This window comes from Corvus cornix, chromosome 1 (assembly GCF_000738735.6).
Source record: "Corvus cornix cornix isolate S_Up_H32 chromosome 1, ASM73873v5, whole genome shotgun sequence".
Taxonomy (NCBI): Eukaryota; Metazoa; Chordata; class Aves; order Passeriformes; family Corvidae; genus Corvus; species Corvus cornix.
Window position 1 is genome coordinate 20,801,704 of NC_046332.1, and position 26,643 is coordinate 20,828,346.

The 26,643-nt window shown below is 37.1% G+C and overlaps 1 protein-coding gene across 44 annotated transcripts in view; it reads left to right on the forward strand.

Annotated features, from left to right (window-relative positions):
• LOC104687181 (ABI family member 3 binding protein) overlaps positions 1-26,643 on the forward strand; it is a 140,620-nt gene that overhangs the window by 63,419 nt on the left and 50,558 nt on the right. For 15 of the 44 annotated variants that reach the window (XM_039557964.1, XM_039558054.1, XM_039558030.1 and 12 more), the window contains 19 exons: positions 1,488-1,562; positions 3,036-3,095; positions 3,477-3,542; positions 5,033-5,107; positions 7,005-7,070; positions 7,583-7,669; positions 11,525-11,590; positions 13,117-13,176; positions 13,558-13,623; positions 14,546-14,620; positions 15,692-15,766; positions 16,677-16,751; positions 17,590-17,667; positions 18,232-18,306; positions 19,376-19,441; positions 20,651-20,731; positions 23,887-23,955; positions 25,455-25,502; positions 25,982-26,056. In XM_039557964.1, coding sequence (XP_039413898.1) covers positions 1,488-1,562; positions 3,036-3,095; positions 3,477-3,542; positions 5,033-5,107; positions 7,005-7,070; positions 7,583-7,669; positions 11,525-11,590; positions 13,117-13,176; positions 13,558-13,623; positions 14,546-14,620; positions 15,692-15,766; positions 16,677-16,751; positions 17,590-17,667; positions 18,232-18,306; positions 19,376-19,441; positions 20,651-20,731; positions 23,887-23,955; positions 25,455-25,502; positions 25,982-26,056 — 1,338 coding nt within the window. The remainder of the gene's footprint in view (positions 1-1,487; positions 1,563-3,035; positions 3,096-3,476; positions 3,543-5,032; positions 5,108-7,004; positions 7,071-7,582; positions 7,670-11,524; positions 11,591-13,116; positions 13,177-13,557; positions 13,624-14,545; positions 14,621-15,691; positions 15,767-16,676; positions 16,752-17,589; positions 17,668-18,231; positions 18,307-19,375; positions 19,442-20,650; positions 20,732-23,886; positions 23,956-25,454; positions 25,503-25,981; positions 26,057-26,643) is intronic. The other 29 variants (XM_039557999.1, XM_039558060.1, XM_039558025.1 and 26 more) reach the window with 26 other exon arrangements.

Here is a 26,643-nt window from a genome sequence, read left to right on the forward strand (position 1 = left end):
TGTAGCCTTAGGTAGGAGAGGATGCTCAAGTTTTTTAAGCATTGGTTGAGCATGATGAAGTTGAGAGGTGAGGACAATGGTGAAGGGGTAGGAGGAGATGGAGGGGAAAGGAAAGCAGTTCATTGCCCACATCTTCTCTGACCAATGCAGCAGGACTGTGTTAAATTCTCTGCTGAATAACCTACTGGTTCTTGGCATCCCAGTATAGTTCAGGTTTACTGCATTATTCTACAAAGCATCCCACTCCCAGGCAATGATTTTAAATCAGATAAGTTCCTTCTTTTACATAGGATACCTGGGACTAAACCTGACTGAAAAAAAGTTGGCTGAAATTGAGATGCTGCATAGAGCTAAGTGACTTAATGAAGTGGTGCCAAAATACTTTAATCTCTTGAAAACACATTTTTCCCAAAATTTTATGAAGAATTTTTGACTTCATGGATAGATAAGGTTTAAGTTGTAGAGCTATTTCTTCAAGGTGCTATTTTTGCATAATGTGCATGTAAAACTCTTTGTGAATATTTGCACACACGGGAAAACTAGAATAACATCTTCAGCTAAGTAATTAGTGATGGTATTTGAAATAGCTAAAGGAGGTTCATTTTTAAATAAATAAGTAAAAAAAAAAAATGCTTTGCAGAGCAGTAGAAAATAAAATTTCAAATTTCTCTCCACCAAATGTTCCTTCTTAATTTACTCACATGAAATTATTTCTCAGGAGTTTTGGTTTTGGGGTGTTTTTTTTACTGCAGCTAGAGATACTACTGATTTGGAAGTATCCATGCCTATTATTACTACAGAGCTTCAGTTGTTAGAAATAGCATGGGGCAAAATTGATAAGTTAACTTTATTATAGTTTCAAAGATTTTGTGGGGTTTTTTTAACCTTGCTGCTATTTTTGGAAGTTTTGCATTGCTTTAGTTATCACCATCTCAGTAGTTCATACCACTTATTGCTGTTGCTAATTAGATGCTCGTCTGCACTCATCATTCATCTTTGTAGATGGAGGATCAGGGGCAAAGAGGAGAGTTCCCTTTAGTTGGTTGTGTTTGGTTTTCTCATTATTAAGCTTCCCAGCTGTGGACCTGCCTTTCTCAGTTTTGGGGTTTTTTTTCCTGTGCTGAGAGAACTTTATTGTGAGAGGGAATAAAAAACTTACACATATTTCTGTGTAATGTTTCCGTGAAAAGGCTGGCCCACTGACTACTCTCTGGATCCCAAGGTGTTCTCTTACTATCTGCCGTGCATTATGTGCTAAGATTATTAAGTAATAATAAGAATGCTCATTAGTATGAATAGTTAGGTCACCTGGTTTCCACATCGACTTCCACACCAGCCTAACAGTCCATGAGACAGAGTAATGCCCAGCTGACTTGCAATTTCCCCTGTGCTTCCATTTTAACGATGCAACATCTGTTTGCTAACTCCTGAGCTATCCAGGTAGCTCTGAGGCAGTTAAGCCTTTTAACACAAGATTATCTTTCCAGATTTAGGTGAAAGGAAGCCTCCTTCTTCAAGATTCACAACATCTGGCATGCCAGAAATGCCACCAATCTCAGCTGGTAATGATATCTGTCTTTTTAGTTCTCCTCACATCTAGGCAGTCTCTAAAAAGACACAGCAATGCTTTGCTAAATAGAGGGTTTATTCTGACTTGCTCTGTGTAAAGCTGGAGAGACAGAAAGTAGCTGCATCTACTGCAACATTTCAGAGATTTGGAATGAAATATTGCAATGACAAGATTAATTTTTTTTATGTTGGTAAACAATTAGCTTGTCCAGGTTTTCTTGTGGAGGATTGGATAGATGGATAGATGGATAGATGGATAGATAGATAGATAGATAGATAGATAGATAGATAGATACGGAGGCCCATTGTCAGGAATGGTTAAGTAAGCGTTAACATGTCAAATTTGTTCCTTTTGCACATTGGAAAAGCACCTCCACAGGCAGAAAAAAGATTTATCTGCTGTTCTTAAGCAGATAAAAACACTTTGGTTAGTGAGTCATTGAATGTTGCTAGAAAAGGATTAAGTCGAAGGGACCTGAACAGAAGGGTTTCCACTTCCAAAGATCGGGAATATCAAAATATCCCAGAGGAATCACTCAGCACCATTTCCTTATTGCCATAACTTCATCCACGTGCATGTTTGTAAACTCTCACAAGTCTTGCCTGCCTTAAACCTGAAGCCAAGCACAAAGCAATGGGCAGAGATGCACAGTGCTAGTGAGAACACATAGACTAGATTTGACACTGGTTTGTGTATTAGGTTGTGCATTCTCCCTGTGCAAAATTAGGATAACAGGGTATGAGGAGATCACTTCAGTAAAGGTACTTGTTCTTCAGTGTACAAACAGATGTTGAGTTGTAGGAGTTTAAGTTGTAAGATGTGCTAGAGTTCTGTGGAAAATTTCCTTTTTTCACTTGTTTGCTAGCATTTCTCTACAGAGAGAGAAATCCTCTACGCTGTGCTTTATTACTGTCAGGGACAGTTATTTCTGAGCCACAGAATGAAGGATTTCATTGACTGTAGGATAAAGTGAGATCAGATCTTGAATTCTAAATGCATAGATGTGATTCTTAGTTGCCAATTGTCCCGAATTAGTGTGTTAGAGATTGCTCAAAAAATACCGCTGTGGTGGTATAGTGGTGAAATACCACTACTCTGATTTTCACTTACATGGAAAGGGTGGGGCAGGGGGGGTGAGGTGCACCACCACACCATATTACCTCTGCAAAAACTGTTAGCATCTGTCAAGGAACTGTAAGGAGTGGCTTGGTGAATTGGATATTTAGGCATTTTTCTGCTGATGTAGAACCATTTAGCTACTGAGGCTCAGGGAATATTGTATTAGTTGCAACCACAGCAAGACACTTGCCTGTGGGTTTGAGTCACAAGGTACTCAAGGAGTCATAAGGAAAGGGCACGTGTGGCCCTAAGTACAGACATTTAGGGCACTGTGAGCTGGTGCTGCTTGTGCTGCTGTGGCAGGGCTGAGTGGAGATCTCAAGACCATTTCTGTGTCTGACCGTAGCAACCGAGAGACCAGTCCTGGAATCGACCTCGTCTGCCTCACGGGAAACCACAAGGATGGGTAAATAGCCAGCGATTCCCTCCTTCATGGCTTACTTTGGCAATGCTCTCCTCTGCAGTGATGAGCCTGTTCAGATGCTCTGGTGTCCCAAAAAGTGGGTCAGTGATGTGGCTGCACCCTTATGGCTTCTTGCTAAAAATTGTTCTACCTGTAAATTTTCTGCAGCCATTTCTGGGGAACCGTTTCTAGGTTTCCTCTTGTGGCTTGGCTGCCAATGCCAGTTGAAAGGCAAGCACTGTGCCACCATGGGGAGTGATGCTGTGACATGGTAGCCTGGCCCAAGCAGGATGGGGTTCCCTTCTTTATAACTCTGTCTTGATGTGACGTGTGTGACAGCAGCCTGTCTGAGGACCTGAAGATGGTTTTTGTGTTTGATCTTAGCTACTCGAAGACCAAGGCCGAAGTCCACCACTCCTTCCTCCCTGGCAACTCAACAAACCGTGATGGGTAACTAGCAACAGCCTTCTTTTCCCACTGTCTCCCATCTCTTTCACTTCCCATCACACCTCCCACCCCAAACCACCTGGCATCCTTGTCATCTCCCATGGAGAGAACAAAGCACTCGCCACACTGGTTCTGCAATTCTGTTGTTTGATCCCACGCTTTTTCCATGGCTGATGAGCATTTTCTGCAGGAAGCATGTGACATCCTGCAGAGACACCACGTTGTTGCACCTGGCCTTCAGCTCCATTTCCCTGCTTCTTTGTGTGTGGGTAGCGGGCCTTGCTTTCCCTGATGCATTCAAATATGACAGCGTTCCTAAGAGACAAATCCCAGCTGGGCTGGCACAAGAGGACACGCCTTTCCATTGCCATCACCTGGAAGTGGGAATGCTCTGCTCTGTTGCTGCTTTTGAGGCTGTGTTAGGTTTTTCAAAATCAATACCTCATTTCAGCTTTTGGTTAATAACAGGATGTTTCTTCGCAGTGTGAGACACCGGCAGCCTCTGGCAGTAATGATATTTCTTACAGATTTGACAACTGTGCAAGGCAGCAGTCGTCCCAAGAGATACTGTTGTGCTTTTAGCCAACCTGTTACTTATCTGGCCTATACTGGGGTAAAACTTAAGTGTAGGTATAAATGTGGCCATACATGCAAACCATAGTTAATTCAGGCATTGGCTATGGCACTTGGCGACAGTGGTGGAGATGCTTGTGGCAACAGCTTCTTTCACACTGGCAGGTGTGCAAGACCAGTCCTGTGTCCCTGTAGTATTTTGTGGCCCATGGAGCAACAAAGTATTATGTGAGCAGGCTGGTGAGACTAATATCTGAAGCTGAGTGCAAGTTAAAAATGTAATGAACAGTATTAAGTGACTTGGCACTTTCGTCTGGAGCAGTCTTGCTTTCATATCAACTGAGATATTTCACTCACTTGGGAATCTTTTCCAGGGAATTTACATTCCCTACCTTGCATTACTTAAATTAATTTTCTGAGCTTTCTTGGTTTTAATGTGGAGAAATCAGATACTTGTAATTATAACAAATCATATAAATTTGGCTGGGCTGAGGATATTCTTTTCTGATTCCCTGCCTGGTGATGTTGTCTGAATCACTTTTTATGTTCTTTTATTTTTGCCAAATTTTTAAATTGGATTTTTTCCAGTATCTTCATCTCATAAATTTGCTTTCTCCTTGACTTCTCTTGGCCAGTGGTCTTGTACTTTTTCAATCTTGCATTCCTTCTAACCACATGGGAATTTTTTTCCATATTCCTTGTATCATTCTGTTTAATTTTTTGCATTATATTTGTGTGGTTTTACACATCTTTGCACATTAACCTCTTTCTTTTTAAAATTCTGCTAATTTTGCAAAATGCATTTTTTTTTCCAGTTCTTTATTGTTTGCAATTTAAACCATTGAGTCCATGGTTGCAGGTGATGCCATGGTGTCATGGTTCATGTATTTTTTAAATAATAAGCCACCATTTTTTTCCAGCCCCACTTGACTTTCCTCATGTCACTTCTACTCCCCAAACTTCTACATCTGCAAAAATGTCAGAGCGAGAGACTGGTAAATGACATTTATTTTATTATCTATCCTTGATTTTTCTTTATATTTAGGTGGTACAATTCAGATGTCTGTAATATGTCCTGTATTTTTAATGTTCCCTCCAGTGGTCTTTCATTTGTTCATTATGGCTTCATGTTATTTGTAATAATTACCAGTGTATAATTAGCAGTTCTAGCCTCAAGTAAGTGATCCTGATACCACCTGGCTCTTTCAGGCTAGTATTGTATTACTGAAGGGTTCTGATGTGGTCAGTGGAGCAGAATTTAGCACTCAAGAGGGAACTCTTGGGTTTGATGAATTTTGGGTTATTAGCAAAACAGTTTTCTTTTGCAGGGGGAATGCTTTTCTTTACCTAGTAGACACCTTTTGAAGACATTCATTGATTGGACTTTGGTTTCCTGTTATAGCTTTTTAAGTAGTCTCTAATAGTCAAAAGGCTGCTGCAGTACAGCATTTTGGTGCTAAAAGTTATTTTTACAGTTACTTCTGCTAATAATTTATTATTTCCCTCCATGTATTCATGAAGAATATAGGTTTTTAAGCACAATTTATGCATTTGTATTTGACCATGATATTTTTCCCAGAATATAGTCATAAAAAAATAGTAGAAGGTTGCTGTGATGTTTTCATCAATGGTTCTGTTCATGCTAGCATGATTTAAGCAAGAGATATTTTATTACATCAGTATATCAAACATCACTTTCTTTCTGGGGACCAATCAGATGGAATTGGGTTAATGAGCATTAACATAGTTTGTCTTCTGAAAATTAGCTTATTACAACATACATACACTATTCATGGTTTCTCTAGTCTTATTTTGTTAAGGTTTGATCAGTGTTCTTTTAGCTTCTCATCACAGATAAATTTAAGAGAAGCTTTTATCTGTTGCAGAATTCACACTGAACACAAACATGATACAGCTGAGCTAATACTCAGTGGGCGGTGCTGACAGTTATCTTGCCTCTGCATGAACACAAGATTTTTGTTTTCTTTTGAAGCTGAGAACTCTATACAAGGTCATTTCTATCTTCATTAGACAGAAACATTTTAGCAGTTTACCAGGCATGACTTTGCTGTTGTCTGCAGCATTGTTCTCCCCAAATTACCACAGCCTTCTCTCTTGATTTAAAGAACTGGGCTACTTAGGTTACTTATTACTTGGCCTTACACTTTCTTAAATCGTGAATGTTCTTAACATTAAGAGCACCTACGCTTCATTTTTTCATATAATACCCCTCACAGAAATGTTTCTTTCCTGGTCTAGGCTGCATAATTTCTCTAATGGAAATGATGGTCTTAGGGGCTGATAGAATCCAATTTTTTTTTTTTTTTTGCATTTGTGTTTTCATTAATGTATTGTCAGAAAAACATAAAACTATTTTTAAGCCATTTTCTGGAGACGGATGGTCTGTCTCAATAATCCTGTTTCTGTTGAAGCAGCTTTACGGCAGTTGCAGGGAAAATCTGATTCTTGGCCAAAATATGAATTTGTTGGAAAAAGTTTTGATACCACCTGTGTGAAAATTGTGTGCATGCTGTATCAAAATAATATTGGGCATTTGCAACTCCTTATCTAAAAGACTTATCTGGCACATCCAAACTGAAGTGTAGGGAGAAGGGTTTTGCTGTCAGCTGTTGCTATTGGATAGAATTTTAAAATCAGATGCAGACAGCTGGCCTTGTAGTTAATGCCTAAAATTAGATGTTGTGTATCCAAAAAAAAAATTACCCCGTGAGACAAAAATGGAGCAGGCTACCACAAATATCAATTAGAAGTGTGTATACAAAAAATCTAAAATAAATTTATATCCCTTGGACCTGGTAAGGGCTGAAGATCACCTTATCTAAAGGCTGATTTCACTTATTGTTTCAAGACTATTCTCATATTTGATCTTAGCTACCCGGGGATCAGGCCTGAAAATCACTTCTCATCCCTTCGTGGAAACCAGAGGGAGCGTGATGGGTAAATAGCATATAATTCCATGAGCTTTTCCATCCCTTGCCATCCCATCCAGCAGCTGTGGAGAGTGCCAATGTTCATTCAGACATGTTGCTTTGAAGACTGCTTGATGCTAAGCTTTCTCCCCACCCTCCACCCCCACCCCTGCTCAACTCAGCCATTTCTGTGCAATCTAAGCTGGAAAGTAATTCCCCCCACTGACTGAATAAGAATCCACAAAAAGACCTCTGCTAGCTTATGTTGCCTCTAGGTTTCTTCTGGTAGCTGCAGTTTTCTTTCAAAGAATGAGTACTTTAAAACGAGGCCAGTGAGAAGAAGATTGCTTCACATGAGCTACTGAAATTGACCTTCCTTCATTTCACACTAGCTTCAGTGTTCATGTAACACCTCATTTCTCAGCTGATCTTTACAGCTGCTGTCACCTTGCTTGATCTCACATCAATACTGTCTTGAACTGCGCAACAGCTACTGGCCAAATACTGTGGATCTGAAGCCAGTTCTAATTTTAACTCCAGATTTTATTTCAGCTTTTGATGAAAATCAGCACATTACTTCAAGATCTGAAACATCTGGCATCCAAGAAATGCCATCAGCTGTACCTGGTAATACTTGAAAAATTGATTTTAAATAGAAATTGCCACAGAGATCAATCAAAACTTTGGTATATTGTTAGTTAAGTTTAATATGATTCAAAATAACTTCAGAACTGTTGTAAATTGCTCTCTCAAATACCAGATTAATTTAGGAAATTTTGCAGGAAGTAGTAAATATTCTCTTCTAATTTTGGCCTACATTCCCGGTATATTTACAAGTCTGTATTGCTGTGTTTGATGTTTATAGGCATGTCTTATTACATAAAGTAGAGTTCTCTTTTTAAGTTGCAATACTGCAGAGGGATAGAGTGAAAGCTAATATAAGTTTTGTTTAAGACCCTGAGTGAAACTATTCTAAGGGTTGAAACTGTTGAGTAAGTCCCATAGAAACAGCAGGACCAATAGCAATGAACGCATAGGGATCCAAATGGTGGAGAATAGACCATTAAGTACTTTAATTTGAATATATTTAAAGCAGTGATTTAAGTTAGACATTTTGCTGCGAGAAAGGGAGACTGCATAGGCATGAGACTAATAGAAACAAAAATGTGCAGTATCACATGTATTGCTATATATTGCTTGAGTACACATTTTTAAATAAATGGCACAACATTGTAATTAAAGAAAACATTTGCAACAAACTGATCTTGACCAGATACTTCTATGGTAGATCTGATGCTTTCAAACACCCTTGAAACCTGTTATACCAGACCCCAGTGAAATTAAACTGGTGGAATGATGGTATTTTATTGACATTTAAATTAATTACACCTAATAATATATAATAATCTATATAGTTTTCCTGTTCTTTCTTGTCAGTATTTTTTCTTTAGGCTTCTTCAATTTCTCAGTTCATAAAATAAGCTAACTTACCAATACCTTACAAAATGAGACACTGAACAAATGCAGTTTTATCAATGCTCAAAAATCTGTTTCGTTTAGTGTCCCTGCAAGAAGAAATATTTAATTTCCATTCAGTAATGACAATTTCATCCAAAGTCTATTTCAAGTTGTTGCCAAAACTCTCTTGCAGCAAAAAGTAGTTTACGTTTAGTTTTCATCGCGTTGACACTTGCTGCCTTTTTTCTGCTGTGAACACATTTTCTTCTAAGTCTAAAAGGGAAGCCTGTTAAAGAACAGTTTTGTATCAGTCACTGCTTGATCAGGAGCTAGAAAGCATTCTTGGTAAAAAGTGCAAAAAGACTGATGTTTTGCACCAACTTGTATGACTTTCTTCTTTCTGTTGGTGTAATTTAAACTCCAGAAAGTGTAGAAGAAGAAGACTATTCTTAGGAGTTCTGTCTAGCATCAGATCCTGAATCTTCTTGTCACCATATTGGGCCACATGTCTTTCTCTTTATTCACACAATACAGAAAAGACTTTGAAGTGTGCAGTATCTTGCTTGTGTTTGCAGTGACATCATCCTGAACAACACAGCTTTGTGTGTTTGCTGTCCCAGCAACAGTCAGATTCCTCAGCACTTTAAATCCAGATTTTCTGTGCAGCTCTTAATGAAACACAGACAGTTTCACAATTCATGTCTAAAGTATCTGGAGTCACGGAAATACCATCAGCTCAGTCTATTACTGGCATTTCTTGCAAACTGAGTGTTCTTGAATTATCAGAAGGGTTCCCAGTGTGCTTTTGGTGAAATGTTGATTTGATCTCCTTTACTTTGGGGATAAGAACAACTGCAAGATAAAAAAAATCTGCATTGGGTACTACTTTTGTTTAAGGCAATATATATGATGTTTAGAATACTGGATTACAGTTTTCTTTCCAAGTCTGGAGTTCACCTCTACAGTATTAATCAGTAGTATTACCCATGATTGCCACTGACCAATTATGTACTACTGAATGTAGTAGAATTTTACTGTGACATACTGTGGGGCTTGTAACCAAACTTTAACTTCTCTGCTATATGCAGTGTATCCTGATACAGATAGCTACTGTATTACTTCAAGTCATACCCTTTTTTATTTTCTATTTACTTTGTTACTACTGAAGTGTATTTCTGTGGTTATTGGTATTTAAGACATCGTCCTGGTCAGTTACAATGTTGGAGGCAGAGAAAGATGTGTGCAGGAAATTATCTTTGTGGGTTTATCTTCTATTTATTGTCCATGTTCAGTTGTGGTTTTAAAACAGCTTAATGGCTGTTCAAGCTGTAAATCCTTAAGTTTCATAGCATATTCAAACATATTTCTCATTAAGAAGGACTCTCCAGCTGCGACAAAAATTCTGTTGGGGAGATGAAAGGTAGCACAGTGAGCATTGCAAACGCAAGTTCAGGGTTTGGGGTTTTTTAAAACAGCTTCAGACTTGATAGCCTAGATATATCTAAAAAAAAAAAAAATGTTTATTTATGGAGATAAAGGTTTGTCAGTTTTCTGCATGTTTCCTAAATGATCAAGCCAACTTCTTTCATATTTTTCTTCTTCTATGGGAGAAACTTAATGCTGAACAGAGGAACTCTCCTTTTCTTCTCTTGGCATACTCTGAATCATGCCTTCTCTTGCAGACCTCTGTAGATATTTGTAAATGTTCTGTCGTATCCCCCTGTACACTAAGTAGGTACTTCCTTTTATATTTGCCATCTTAACAGCTATATTGAACACTTCTTTAAACCAGTGGTAGCAAAGGTGCAGACATTCAGAAAATGTATTTTTGAAACGTATTATTCCCATTTTTCAGCAAACAAAATGAAGATGGAGAGGACAGTACACAGCCCTGTGCCACAGAGAAGTGCGTACAGTGAGAAGGGAGAAATATCTGAAACCCTTTCAATCCACCCCCTGACAATCTACCCCACAAACTTTGGGTGCATTTTTGAAGGATTTTATTTGCTATGACTGGAGGAGGCTAACAGAATTCTTTCAGAACAAAAACTCCATGTTTGAAATGTTCTCTCTGTTGGTCCATCAAATTCATACTCTTCTACTTTTCCTGTAATGCGTTCTTGCAAGTGTGGTGACAGTTCCCAAACTTTGATTCCATTTTCTGAGATAAGCTGTTTGAATTTACTCTATGCTTTTATGAGAAACTTTTTTTTTTCAATAATACTTTCTTAGACAAGAGAGGGGATTTTTATTGTGATCTTTGCATTCACTGTTGTTGTTGGCATATCTGTTCACTAATTACTGGACAGTAAATGTGACTATCCTTGTAGCTTATCCTTGTCTTCCAGTGTGGATATGGGATTCTGTCTGTTCAAAGTACTTCATACCTCTTCAGAATGAAAACTTGTAAATTAATCAAGCTATTCTATTAGAGATTTTGGTTAAATAAGCACAAGTTCATTTTCTTCTACCAGTTTGCCCAAATCTTGATGGAAATCTTTATTTATCTTTATTATGCATTTTTCAGCAGAGAATCTATTATTTCCTTTTTTTTCCCCCAGGCATCTATTAGTTTAGACCCAAAGTTCTTGTTTTTAAGTGTGGTAAAGTGTACAGTAATCAGAGCTAGTTAATTGTTTTGAGATTAAATATAAGGTGCACAGTATCTTTGATGCGAGCAGAAGTTCTGGCTATATATTCATTGACTGGTTTGCAATTTTTAGTTGGAAAATATTTGATGCCTGGAAAGGACTTTGGAATGTGTCGTATACTGCTGTTAAAAGGCAGCTCTGGAGCATCATGACTGCCATTATTGTGCAAAAGGAGCAGTGTTTTGCTAGTGGCTGGGGGTTTGTGGTAATATCAAGTGACTATAAATTGATGTAGGATTTATTTGGTAGAAGGAGTATACACAAGAAACCACAATTTAAATATTGACTTATTTGGGTGTGATTAAAATAATGCTTTCGTATGCATAGAGAGACTGCCATAACATCTCAAGATAGTTTCCATCTCTAATCTTAGCTCTCCCGAGACCATTTCTGGAGGCCACGTCTTTTCCTTTCCTGAAAACCATGAGAACAGTGATGGGTAAACAATGATTCCGTCCTAATTTCTATCATTTCACAATACTTAAATAAGAAAAACTGTATTTTAAAATCTAGTCAAACATTTCAATTTTTTTACTGGTAGTGGCAATGCCAAATCTTTCAGCAAGATGGTCAGTCATTTGTGTAAATGATGAGATACTTAATTATTAGGCTTCTCAATTACTCTTCTTAATCTTCTGCTCTATAGGCTTAGTTCACTAGAAGATTAACTATCTGTATACTACACTAACTCAACTAAGTCACCCTGATTTTAATGTGGAATAACCTTGTAATGAATGCAAATAGTTATGTAAAAGAGCTGAGTGTAATATGGGTTTTATTTACACAGTTCTGTACTGACACTGCTTTAAAAACAAAAGTTCATCTCTATTTCTGAAGCCAGTTCTCTCGTTTCATCTTGGTTTCTCAGAAACCAGAGCTGAAATCTATTTCTCCTTACCTTGCAAGCCAAGGAACAGTGGAGGGTATAAAAAGATAGTTTGATTTTGTTCTTTTTGCTTGCCATCACTTGACATAATTTTCACCTGCTTTGAGCAATATCTGTGGTTTGTTAATGCACTTTAATACACTTGCCATATTAATGACATGGTTATGATGTCTGAACATATGCTTTTCTTCATCACTTGAAAAATCAGTTTTGAAGGGACTGGTGACAAAAACAATTTGTCACAGAATTCCCATGTGATTCTATGGGCACTTGTTATTTTGAAAATTCTTTCTAGAATGGAATATCCCAATATGGCAGAAACAAAATTTTATGTCCTCTTGATGATGTGGATTTTTTAGCATACAGAACTTATTTGTATCTTTTTGAATGAGAACTGAAGTTCAAGCTTGATGAATAAGTGTGTTGTGTTAATCATTGGCTTAGAGACTATAACTGTAAGGAAGAATAGGAATTTTCATATTTCACAGGGAATCGCAAGGCCTTGTATGTGAATGATGAGAACTTACATTATTTGATTATATGTAAAAACAAGAATAGTGAAAACAGTAAGAAAATACTTATTTGCAAAAATTTTTGAACTTTTAAGAAAGGTTGACATTATGACTGAATATTGATAGCACAATGTGGAGTTTATTCCTTCATGCTAGAATAATTAGTAGTTAGTATTTGCAGCTACTTGCATTGGAGACATACCCAGCACTTGTCGTCTGGAATTTTGAATTGTAAGATGAGCCTTGGCTCATGTTCTCTCTGCAATTACTGTGGGTTTTGCATCTTTCAAGGATCTGTAAGGAGTGGCTTGGTGAATTGGATATTTAGGCATTTTTCTGCTGATGTAGAGCCATTTAGCTACTGAGGCTCAGGGAATATTGTATTAGTTGCAACCACAGCAAGACACTTGCCTGTGGGTTTGAGTCACAAGGTACTCAAGGAGTCACAAGGAAAGGGCACGTGTGGCCCTAAGTACAGACATTTAGGGCACTGTGAGCTGGTGCTGCTTGTGCTGCTGTGGCAGGGCTGAGTGGAGATCTCAAGACCATTTCTGTGTCTGACCGTAGCAACCGAGAGACCAGTCCTGGAATCGACCTCGTCTGCCTCACGGGAAACCACAAGGATGGGTAAATAGCCAGCGATTCCCTCCTTCATGGCTTACTTTGGCAATGCTCTCCTCTGCAGTGATGAGCCTGTTCAGATGCGCTGGTGTCCCAAAAAGTGGGTCAGTGATGTGGCTGCACCCTTATGGCTTCTTGCTAAAAATTGTTCTACCTGTAAATTTTCTGCAGCCATTTCTGGGGAACCGTTTCTAGGTTTCCTCTTGTGGCTTGGCTGCCAATGCCAGTTGAAAGGCAAGCACTGTGCCACCATGGGGAGTGATGCTGTGACATGGTAGCCTGGCCCAAGCAGGATGGGGTTCCCTTCTTTATAACTCTGTCTTGATGTGACGTGTGTGACAGCAGCCTGTCTGAGGACCTGAAGATGGTTTTTGTGTTTGATCTTAGCTACTCGAAGACCAAGGCCGAAGTCCACCACTCCTTCCTCCCTGGCAACTCAACAAACTGTGATGGGTAACTAGCAACAGCCTTCTTTTCCCACTGTCTCCCATCTCTTTCACTTCCCATCACACCTCCCACCCCAAACCACCTGGCATCCTTGTCATCTCCCATGGAGAGAACAAAGCACTCGCCACACTGGTTCTGCAATTCTGTTGTTTGATCCCACGCTTTTTCCATGGCTGATGAGCATTTTCTGCAGGAAGCATGTGACATCCTGCAGAGACACCACGTTGTTGCACCTGGCCTTCAGCTCCATTTCCCTGCTTCTCTGTGTGTGGGTAGCGGGCCTTGCTTTCCCTGATGCATTCAAATATGACAGCGTTCCCAAGAGACAAATCCCAGCTGGGCTGGCACAAGAGGACACGCCTTTCCATTGCCATCACCTGGAAGTGGGAATGCTCTGCTCTGTTGCTGCTTTTGAGGCCATGTTCAGGTTTTACGATCAAAACCTCATTTCAGCTTTTGGTGAATCATGGGGTATTTCTTCACAGTTGGAGACAATAGCAGCCTTTGTCAGTAATGATGTATCTTGCAGTTATGGCAGCAATGCAAGATGGGAATTGTCCCAAGAGATATTGTTGTGCTTTTAGCCAACCTCCTACTTCTCTTGGGCCTAGATTGCAGTAAAGCTTAAGTGTAGAGATGAAAGGGCCCATACGTGCAAAGCCATATTTAATTCTGGCATTGGCTGTGGCAATTCCACTTTTCTTGTAATGTGATCTCTTCTTCATATTTCTTCTAACAGCTTCTTCATCATTTTCGTCACCAGTGCATCTTCACACATTTACGTTAGCAAATCCATGGCATGTTCATTTGAGATGTTTTCTTTTCTGAAATCCCTAGTTTCTCAGTAATGTGTTGAAAACTGTTCAGTCTATAGGTTCAGATGATACCAAAAAAATGTTTTGTTTTGGTTTTTTTTTTCTTTTTCCAGCTTCACTGGACTCTAATCATATTAGTTTCCTGTCCCAAACTTCTGCATCTGCAGAAATATCAAAAATAAAGACCGGTAAATTGTATTTATGATACTTCCATTTCTTAGTATTTGGTTTTGCATCAAGGATGTTACAGTTAGAGGTTGTTTGCTCTGATTGCTTGGTGTTTGAAGCAGAACTTTGTTTGCAGTGTCAGTTAGGCTGTATAATTACATGGTGATATTTTGTGGTATAGGATCAAATACAAACTAAACCACAGGAATTAATTTTTATTTTGTGTGGTTTTAATCTGTTGAATAGATTAGGACCAATAGCACCAATAGCTAGATGGATACATTATCAGTTATAAAAATATGTTTTTGACTGGGGCATTTCACTATGGGGGATTTTCTGTAGCTATATCATACACATTATTATGCAAGTTTCTCTATTCATAAGACTTCAAGTTATGTTACTATTTAACCTTGAAACTTTTATTACTGGAGTCATAGGTATTCAAGATTATATTTCTGTTCATTGCAATGCTACGAATATGCAAGAGATAAGAAGGAAAATTATCCTAAACCTGGCAGTCAATATTTCAGTATTGTTTCAGATTTTCTGCCTCACTCCCTGTCTCTTCAATGTATCACAAAAGTTGTGTTAATTTATATTATGTCAATTAGATAAAATACCGCAAATGAAAAATTGCATGATGTATAGTATGTTAAAATGCATAATTCAAAATACTGGCATTTGCTGTATAGAAACAACCAAAGCTTTGGCAATAGAAATACCTGGTTGTACAAATTCATATTTGCATGCATTTAAAGTACGTAGGTCTCCTTCTCTGGGTGCAGGTGAAGTCAAAAGCACAGGTTTTTTCATGTTACCTGTGCACAGAACAATTGACTCCTGTTGATAAATCTGCTTTTAGGGGGACTGCAGCTCCTGTCAGGATGTGTCTCTTAGGTGCATGTGACATCTTCAAAACTTTGAGGTTTTGTTACTTTCTTTTCAAGTTGGAAATTTATGAAACTCCATTGTAGTAGTGTTGGCATCTTGCAAAGCAATGTAAAGCAATCTTTCTTTTTCTGATTTTTGCCCCCCTTGCTTTGTCTGCATCAATATGAATCCATATCAGGGATATTTACATTTTTCCACAGTTACAAGTTCAGCTGACCTGGAAAAATCTATGCCTCCACTTTCCAGAACACCTCATGTGCTAACAACAACTGCGGGTAATAATAAATCTTTAGTTTTTCAGTTAAACCCCTTTTGGTGTTGGACAGCCATTTTTGAAATTTTATTAAGCCTAGATATTTTGATCATCATGTGGTGTGAGTCATGATCATTAAAAGCATCCTTTTTTACATGACAACTTTTGCTTTCTGCTGAGATGCTCACCTGGTAGTGTTTCTGAACTCACATTCATTTCTCAAAAAGCTTCTAGGGTTATCTTGAGATTTACTTACATGAAGTAAACCTGGTTTAATACTACTAATAATGAATAAATCTTAATAAGAATTCTAAAATTACTTGTTTTCTTACAAGCCTAATTGTTATATGCTCAGAGAGAACATATGTTTTTGTACCATAGATTGCCTTGCCAGCATAGGAAGCTGCTTCCTTACTATTTCTTTGCTGCTTTGTGATTTTTTTAACTTTATTTTACCCTTGTTTTTCATGAGTGTACATGTACACAGATTATATGACACTAAAATTCACTAAAAAAATATTGACACAAAAGCAGTGAAGAGAACTAAGGCAGGTGCTTTGTTTTCAGGGAAATATACTTGCAGTGCTTTTTAGTTTTTATAGATTTTTTTTAAGTGCTTTATCTTTATTATTGTGGTGTTAGAAATTTTTATCTTTGTATTTTCTGGGTCGCTTTAAACTATGTGGACCATGTGATCCAAAGCAATATTAGCTTTGGTTGGCTAACACTTTAGTTTTAGGTCTCATTTCAAACACTAGCTTCAGCTCGCACTCTAAACCAGTACTGCTCCGTTCCTGAGGTAAGGTGTGCTTATGGTGAAGTGCAAAGTAGCTGTGGTATAACCTATCGCATTTTTTGGTTGTTTTTCTATGACCAAAAAAAGCTGTGTGTAGAATTAATATCATAGATAATGTGACTTGGTTTTTTTATAGTTTTCAGTGGTGTTCAGCCTGTACTTTCAAGTCCTGTGGCCCCTAGTAAGCCTGAAATAGCAGATGCTGGACCAGGTACAATAATCTCTACCTAGTTCTTAATTCAGTAGCTCAAGCCATGCTCTAAAACTCAACTGAAATGAATATACTGCTGTTATTTTCAGTGCACATTTGGATTAACCCCTTACAGCTGATTTCAAGTTTATGTTGCTGCTAATGGTTGAACTTGGTGTTTTCTCACAGTTACAATGCATATAGCAGCCCACAGTCACATGATTCAGTATTTTGAAAAATAGGCCACATAGATAATTGAGAAAACAGTATTTGTACAGCAGTTCTGATGAAAACACTGTGATGTGAACTGTAGTTTTTATGTTATTGTTGTAGCCTCATTAAAAATGTTAACATTAGTGCATCCTTAACAGCTTGAAATTGGTTAACAGTTACAGACACTCAGTGGTTTTGGACTGAAACCACAGCTGGATCTGTTGTCAGCTTTCTATTCCAACTTTTATATGTTTTAATGTGTGACTAATTGTTTGTTCAACATGTCCTCTTCATTAAATACTGACATTTACACAGTACCATCTCCCTTAAGTATTGGACCAAAACTTAAAATGTTCAAAAGCTCTACTTAAAATCTTACTTGGCAGTGATTGAGATCCAGACCAGTTGCAATGAAGGAAGGAGGAAATAAACATCCAGACCTTTTGCACATCACAGATGCACTGATTTATAGCGACTGAAGTTCTGTGCAGTTCTGAATTTCTCCCTAATGCATACTAAACTGATGAACGTCCAAGCATTAGTGAAATATTTGTTGTTCTTGTAAAAACAAATTGTTTTTGCTTATGAAAGAAGAGTTTCTTCCATTAGCTCTTCGCTCTCTTATGACTGTCATCATTTCTTCCAGCAGCAACAAGTGAATCCATTCTGGAATCTTTCACACCTAAAACTTCCCGTCCTTTTCAATGGCCAAGGGTAACATTAGGTAATGTTGTTTTCACCCAGTGAAAAACTCTGTGTTTGTTTTGAGCACTCCATCCCATATGAATGCATTCCTTCCAGCATATCATTTCACATGCATAATCATTCTTTTTCCTGGTTAGAGAGTCTTGTTCTTCCATCGTCATTATATTGACTGGTCTTGACATCCCTGTGTATGAGAACAAGGTTCTGGGTGGATTGACTGTCTCAGAGAAGTAAAACTTGTCTCCTGCATGATAAAACACCATCATCCCTTTAAAACACCATCATCCTTTTATTAGTGTTCTATTTCTTTTACTCCCAATGCACACGCATGTGCTGATTGTCTCTGATATGCACAGCTTTCAGAATGGAAATTTTAATTGTTTTGGACTCACAGAATCTTATTTCTGATCAATTCACAGCATTTCAATATCATCTCCATTCCACACTTCAAAATCTGATTTCATCGGCTGGCTTTGACATTCCATACTGAGTCGTCTCTGATATAAACTTGTGACATGTGCTGTTTGTTGTGGGAAATGCTTGTTAAACAATTTTTGATTGCAAACTGAGCTCTTTCTTTCAGCTCCAAAAGAAATACCACTTATTCCTTCTAAACCGAAACCATCTGCTATCCCAGAAGTACAACATGTGAAACCTGGTAATTGTGCACATCATTTTCATAAGCTGGTGTGCAGGGAGATATGTTCTCTAAAAATATCTAAGCAAAAACTTCCTAAAAAGGACGGGAGCTATGCAACACATGAGCATACTGACTAAGTCATCATTCTAAAGTTGGTCATTAACTCTCATTAACTTAACAAGAGTTAAGCTCATCGGTTTTATGCATTTGGGTCCAGTGATAAAAATATAAACCAGTTCTCTAGTGTTGTAACATTTTAAAGGACTGGAATGGAAAAAAATTTTCTGGGTGGCACAAGGGTGTTTTAATATCACTCATATAAGCAATAAATATGATTATTATTTTTATAAACCCCTTTGCCACTCCCCATCTCCCACTTTCACAAAGACACACGATGGCAAAGATGACATCTTAGCTAGTACCATAGGAACATTATCATTGTGTCGTGTATCTTCTGTCTTTTGATCAAAAAAACAGACCTCTTCTAATTTTCTTCTGATACGGAATTAAGGGAAATTAATTTGCCTCCTTTAGTGATTCAAGTACGGGACCAATAAGTATTACGCTGTGGATTATTCGAGACCAAAATGTGTTTGTTCTCATGTCTTATAAACAGACAGATCATTAAAAAGCAGGAGCTACCTTTACTGTCTTAAACCTCTCTTACAATTAACTGCAAGTACTGATTTAGGACTTTCAGCAAAACTTTGGCATTTAGAAGTTTCCTTTCATATAGATTCTCTGGTGTTCATTAGAGACTACATTCTTTTCTTCCTCATCTCTCCTTTCTCACTATTCTCCCATAACAGAAGTTTATTTGCTGATTGAATCAAATACAGGATTAAAAATGTCTTGAGAACGTAAATAAGGGGAAGGAACCTTAGAAGCAGTCTCTCACACAATCATTCAGTGTGCAATTTTATGGGAAACAAAGCTAAAAGGAGTGTAGGGTGTTACACACAAGAGTAAGGCTTATCTAGACTGTTTGAAAAACAACTCCCCTGAACTACTGGAATGATAACACTTTTGGCTTTGTGTTGATACATCTACTGATCAGTTCGATTACTCTTGGATTTTTTTTTTCTAGCCCCTAAACCACCACTTCTGGACCCTAAAACTTCTCAGACTCTCGAACAACCAAAAGCAACCCTAGGTAATACATGTTTCTGTAGCTGTTGGCCGCTCTTCTTTGCAGTCCAAGCCACAGTTTGTATTCTGTTACTTCATCTCATAACTTTTGCTTTATTTAATCCATTTCTCTGAAAGAGGACAAGAGCTAGGACATAAGCATTCAGAAATGTTTTCTAAACTTAGGATAAAGAGAAACCAGGTTTTTTTCATATAGTTTTGCTAGTTCAATAGTAATAGTTTTATCTTCCATTTTGCTGAGAGCTTTTCTACACCAACACCCTTTACTCAGAAAACTCACTGGAAATACAATTGAAATACCAAGTGTAAAGGTAGTATTGTGGGTGTTAATCCCAGAAGTCCCAGTGAAGGGTTCCTGTGGCACTAGGTTAACGTGTTAACTCCACTGTTTTGTGAATCCTTCTGAATATCATTTTAGCTTGAAAAACATCTCTCAGCCACTTCATGTCTCACTCTGCTCTGTCCTTTCTGCAAACATCAAACACTTTTCCACTGTGTCAATTGCTATGAAACATTTTATTGGAAAGCAGTCTTGTAGCACTGCTTTTTAAAAATGTACAAAGCTACTGACTTATGCCTGAAATGGAGTTTATACTTTATCTGAAGTCAGACCAACAGACAGATTAGCCAATTACAGTTTCAGCCCGTGCATGTTTGGTGGAAAAGGGGTTTCTAGAACTCATTGTTCTTAATTTTTACCATTTACATGATGCTACTTCTATTCTATTAGCAGAATTCAATGACTGCACTTATGAAGCAGTTAGATATTTTTTTTTTAATTGATTCCATGTTTTTCCAGCTGTCTGCCAGTAATTCCTTTACTGTGCCAAAAATGGAGGACATTTTTGCATATTTTGTCTATATATGTCTTCTGCTGGCTTAAAATTGACCTGGTATTCAAAAGGATAAAAAGCATTATTGTTTTATCTCTTAGGTATCTTGCAAAAATGAATTTGCTAACTTAGTGAGAGGAATATTTGGATGTGATTGCAATCTACAATTGCATATTTAAATGCAATTATTCATTTTTACTGTGAAGAACAAACTGGGATTTTGCTGGGGTAATGAAGTCTTAGGAAGATTTTTGAGAAGCCTTCTTGGCATGTCTGATTTTACCATTTGCTTTTGTTCCCAGTAGCCATTCATTGCCTTATTTGATTTTTTTGTGATACAGTGGAAAGGATAAATTTATAATCCAGTATATTTCTTTCAGCTCCTAAAGAAGCCAAACTCACTACTTCTGCATCTAAACCTAGACCATCTGCCAGACCCCAAAAGCCACGAACTAAACCTGGTAACTAATTTCCATAGCAAACCTTTGTTATAGTGTGTCACTTAAGTAGTGCATTTTAGCTTAAATTTCTTCCGTGTGAAGTTCAGCACTTAATCATCAGAAAGGTGAGGAATTCCTCTTTGAGGAATAATATTTTTGTATTGGATCAAAAAAAAACAAAAAGAAAGAAGCAAAACAAGAAAACTTCTACCTTTTGTATCCCGAGCCACCAACTCACACAGCCTGATATCAAAGCAAATTGTTTTCTTGATTTTTATTTTGAAATAATAAGGTTTCCAACTTAGTTCAGCATAGGGTCCAGAAAATGCAAATTCTACTGTTTTGCTGATGGTTGTAACATCCTACATAGAACCATAGGATTTGTATTGATTCAGTGATCATTTTGCAAATGTAGACTTACCTGAAACTGTGGAAGTAAGAGTGGAATTTTGTTCTGGAATTCAGTAAAGACATATTTTATTATCCCAAATGAAATATCACCTTCACACTGAGGTTAAATTTGGTCTATGATGTAAGGCAGAGAATAAAACACACCTGGCATTTTCTGGACCTGAAGAATAAATAAATACAGTTGTAAAAATATTTCTAGTGTTACGTGGTTTATAATGAAATTAGAAAGCTTGAAATTGCTTGAAATTGAATAGTTGTTTATTGTAAGAATATATTACTCAATGCTGGAAGAGCTCAGATGATTTTATTAAATTCTTTCCAGATTCCCTGCAAATTATTTTTGCTCATAAAAAGAAATTAACTCTCTTCAGATCAAATTATTCCCTGTGAAGCTTGTTAAAGGAATGGCACATATGACTTGGAATTGTCTCAAAATACTGTGCATAATTAGTTTTTCATGCTGATTACAGCTCCTGCATAATTTTTAGTGTGGGAAATCCAGCTTGTATTACAAGAATCACTACTTTTGTCTCTGCTGTAGATGTCTATGTCTGAATATAAATATGAGTCCTGCATGTTGTTTTTTGAAACAGCAGAGAAAAAGAGCTGCTCATTTGGAAAATGTTGCGTAAATTTATTTTGCACCCTGGGACTGCCAAGATCAAGGTTTTATCTTGGTGTTTCCACACTGAGTGTGTCTACAGCAAGTTTCTATATGCCTACAAAGAAAGTGGCATGGTTCCATATTTGTGCATGTGCCTCTGGTTTTTCCTTCCCCAGTAGTGGTCTCACAAATTAATCAGGTACAATCCTAAGACAAACTTTTTAATCTTGATACAGTTTGTCATGATCCTCTTGTAAGCAGGTACTTGTGAAATTGGCGTGCGTTCTGATTGTCAAATGATTATATTCTCGTTCAGAAAATATTATTTGAGGCATGAAATATGCAGTGCATGGGGATAAGGTGGCTTTTGGGTAGGTGGCCAAATCGTCAAAGAGCAGAAGCCTGTCTGTGTTCCAGTATTACTTGGAAGTTCAGCTTAAATTAGCAACTTATGTCATGATAGTGGTTGTCATCTTTCCTTAGCAGTGAATCAAAATAATGAAGAGTGTGTGCCAAATTCATATTGAAACAATGACTTACTAATAACTGCCTTTGGGTCAAGCAATTAATTTTGGTTCTCATTATTAATATGATTTTTGTGCTGTTTCTGGTAAAGTATTTGTCTTTTTTGGCAGTGGAGAAAAAAGCTTCATTTAAAAAACCCCAAACATTTAAACAATTTTCAGTTTTTCCAACCAACAGACTGTACATTTTTGCAAAAGTTCACAGTTTCGTTCTGTTTCTGGGTATTTGGGTAACTGAATCTGTTACCTGCATGAAAAAAAGGTTTTGTTGACAATGTGATCATGCCCAGCCATTGTCGACTACTTTGCTATTGTTAGTATGAATACCCCTCTCTAAACCTTCTCCATTTATCAGAAAAGGAAATGATAATGAATTTTCTATTGTGCACCCAAAAGCACTGCAACATTTTCTTTACAGAAAAGTTTTTAAATATCTCCAGGGATTGAGACTCCACAACCTCTCTGGGCATTTACTTATATCCACAAATGATTTGTCCTGAATACATTTTGGAGTATTTTGCCTTCATAGAATAGTGGCAATAGTATTAAATACAAAAGCTATCTAAGCTATAAAAAATGCCAGTAAAGAAAAGAGGGAAATTTTAAAATTCTGAAATTATTCAGTCTTTTAAATTTAAACACAGTCCACCCAGGTAAACCACCATAAACCTTCATGTGGGGAAATAGAGGCTTTTAAATTAAGAATGTGATTTTGTATCTAAACTGACTGAGTTTTGGAAGTGTTAGGTCTCAGATTTTATTGTATTTAAAAATTTTAAGGTAACTTCCTTGGAATAAATGTACTTGTGAGTCTTAAAATGCTTGTGAATTACAATGTGACAAACTGCTAGTATGTCCAAAAATACAGTTTGAGGCATATCATACATCACTTTTTCTTTCCTAATTAAAATCTGTAGGGAAGGATAGAGGCTAAGAGTCAAAACAGAGTAAACAAAGCAAAATTTGAAGGATAAGCACAAAGATTACTCAATTATTGTAGATGTATTTAGGTGTGAAAATGGACTCTGATAGTACAGAGTCATGCTAATATTAAACAATTCTACCAACTTTAACTTCAAAGTTCTTTATCTTTTTCAGAGTGTTTGGAGTTTGTTCTTTTCAAACCCAATTAAGTACTCCAGACAGAGATAGGAAACTTGTTAACTTGATGATCTAATGTGCAGTGACACTAGATAAGCTGCTGGGATCTTCAGCCTTGCTTTCTGTGACTTTACAGTGATTTACACCTGAAGCCTTTCAAATCTATCCTTTGTATCACTATGGGAGAAACCCAGGAAAATTAATAGAAAGATTTAACAAAGAATATTGAATTCTTTGGAACTGTTTCTTTTCAGTGGTCTACAGCCATAAAGAGAAAAAAGAAATGCAGTAAAACAGGAAGATGAAGATTTAGAGAGCTCCTCTGCCAGTATATTCCGGTAGCATAAATAAACTTTTTATTTTCCAAAAGCAGCAAAAGTCACACAGGGTAATTTCAGTAAATTTTTCATTTACTCAGTGTTTCCACTTGAAGAGTTGTGAGGAGGTGGATTATAGTTGGGAAGCAAGAGCAGCTGAGCCATAAAGTAGATACAGATGCACCTGTATTTCTCTTAAGAAAATTCTCTTTATTCCAGCAGCAACCATTCCAGTGTCAGTCACTACTAGGAGTCCCTACACATATGAACGTCCAAAGACTGCAGAGGGTAATGATTATGAGTCATCTTTAGTCATTCTTCTTTTCATTGGTCTGATAATATGTGCAATTGAAAACACCATTTTCTGGAGGCTTCTTGCTTATTCATGTGTGGTCCAAATCGAGCAAATGGAAGTATAATCTTGGTGCTTTATTATTTCTCCCTGTTCTTAGCATGGAGATGTCTTCTAAAAGATAGGATATCACTTCAAAGGTAGTTACTTAGAAATTTCACTTAGATTAGAAGAAGAATAAGAATTATTTCAATAATAAAGAATTTATGGAATATAGAAATAACAATCAGAAAATGACATTAAAAACTACACACTGCTAAACTATTTTATTATTGGAAGCTGTTTTTCTCTTTGAAAGAACTGACTGATTTTTCAAAGGCAACCTGAAAATAGAAATTAGTGTTTTGTAGAAAAAGATTTTGAATTTGAATTCCAAAGGTAACTGATGAGCTTGAATAATGGCAAAGTCTTTGCAAACCAGGCATATGTAGTGAGAACATTTGAAAAATTAGTGACTAGTTTGAGATTTCTATAGAGTATCTGGCCACTGTCAGTAGAAGATAATACTCATAGTTTTGGGGTTTTCCTTTATTTGCAGCAATATTAATACTACAGAATATTATACTGTGAATGTTAATAGACATGTAATAAATAGTGTAGTATTAATCCCCTCAATTGCAATCAAAGTTTTATGGTGTTATTTATTGTGAAGCCTATTTTTAAAACCAGTAGATGCATAAGAGAGTTTGGGAGATAAGTGAGTATGGGTTATAGAAAAGGTTCTATCTTTAGGTGTGTATGTCTGCATGTTATATGCTACTTTACTTGTTAATGCCTTGAGAGGGGAGAACTGATGCATTAACATTATTTTAGTATATTTTCCTGATTGCCAAGAAATTTTTATAGATTCTGCTACCTCATAATTTTTTTCCCATTTGGTATAGTTTGTGACAAGGAAAAGGGCATGATATACTGGTTCTATGATCCAAATTGTAAGTGGATATGAGAAAAAACAAGGATGCTTTATCAAACTATTTTCAGGTAGCTAATACATACACCTCTAGCAATAGCAGCCTTTTAGTCCTCTGCTTAATTGCTCACTTTAGAGGAAAAATTCAGCTGTTTTGTCATGGTCAGCACAGTACTTTCAAGTAGTAACAGAGTTCAGTTTGGGGAGTCCTGACATTATTGTATATCAAGAGTCCGTTGCTGTCACTAAGTTAAGCTCTGTGATCTCTTCTCTTGCTTGTTCTTGGATTTACTGGTTTATATCCACATATTTTTGCTTCTATTGCCATCAAGTTTGTTCAATAACTTATTTCTTATTCTACCTGTATCATTAAGAACTTTAATTGCCCACGGTTTAAAAGTCAGTTTGAAGTTCCACATTACTGTGCTGTTGTGTTAGTACCTGCTTTTATTACTTACCACTGGAGTAATTTTAAATTTTTGGAGTGTGTTCCATACTTACTTTGTCACACTCTTTCTGTTGCAGTCTTGGAACCGATTACACTTAGAATTGAACCACCAAGGTCACCCATAGGTAATAGTATTTCCTTGGCAAGCTGCCGTGTTTGCTTTCTTTCCGTCACAGCAAGCATCACTGAAGTTAATCACCTTATGCCTCAGGATTGTTTCATTTAACTTCATTTTTCTTCTAGGTAATTCTCTTGCTTGGCATTCACAACAGTTGGGTGTATTGCTCTCTTCACAGCTGGAATGTCTCCTTTATAAAATAAATTATGCTGGCAGCTCTGAATCACCTTTCTCAATAATTATGCTTGTTTGTGCTTGTTCCAGTTTTTATTTTAAACAAGCAAACAAAAAACTGAGCTTCAAAAATGACTAAAATTACACTTTCTTGCTTAGATTGTTGTAAACACATGGAGAGTATTACCTGACTTGCCTACCTCTTTTCTTCTCAGTTGCAGGTGTGAGGTTTCTGTGCTTGTGTGTTCAGCTGGTATCAGATACTAATTACTGTGCAATTTAACCAATTTATACCCACATTTTCTCTTCCAGCTCCCAAGCAGACTCAACGTGTTCCTTCTAAACCTAAAACTTCACCCAAACCTTACATCCCACAAGCCAAAGATGGTAAACTGCTTTGTGATTTTTTTCTAGTACAGTTTATTTTGGATTGAAATGTATTTATGAGCAGCTGCTTAATTATCTGAGCCAGTTAAACATAATGGGGTTCTGTTCTGTTCTGCTATGTTCAGCAATTTAGTTGCAGTTTTCAGGAGCTGTAACATTTGCCAGGTAATTTTCACTGAGCAAAAGAATAAACCTCTGCTACTCCAGGGCAACTGGATGAGAATAGTGTTGTTACACTCATATTAACCTTGGTAACTAAAGCAAATACCAAGCAATTAAAGTGTGTTCTGAGGCTACTTGGGGGGCATAATTCTTTCCAAAGTTGCTTTGCGTTGTTAGAATAAATCTGTTTCCCTTCTAAGCCAAAATTAATTAATTTCATGTCATTATTTATTACTGCATGAGGGACTAAATTGCCCAGTTATACATACATACTTAGTATTTGCTTATAAATATTTATTGGTATTAATGATTCTTTACACTATATTCCAAAATACTGGATTTTTATGCCATTAAATGTGAGAGCAGTTGAATTCAGTGGTGGGCAGAGAAAATTGCTTTCTGTCCCATGCTCTCCAGTTGGTAAT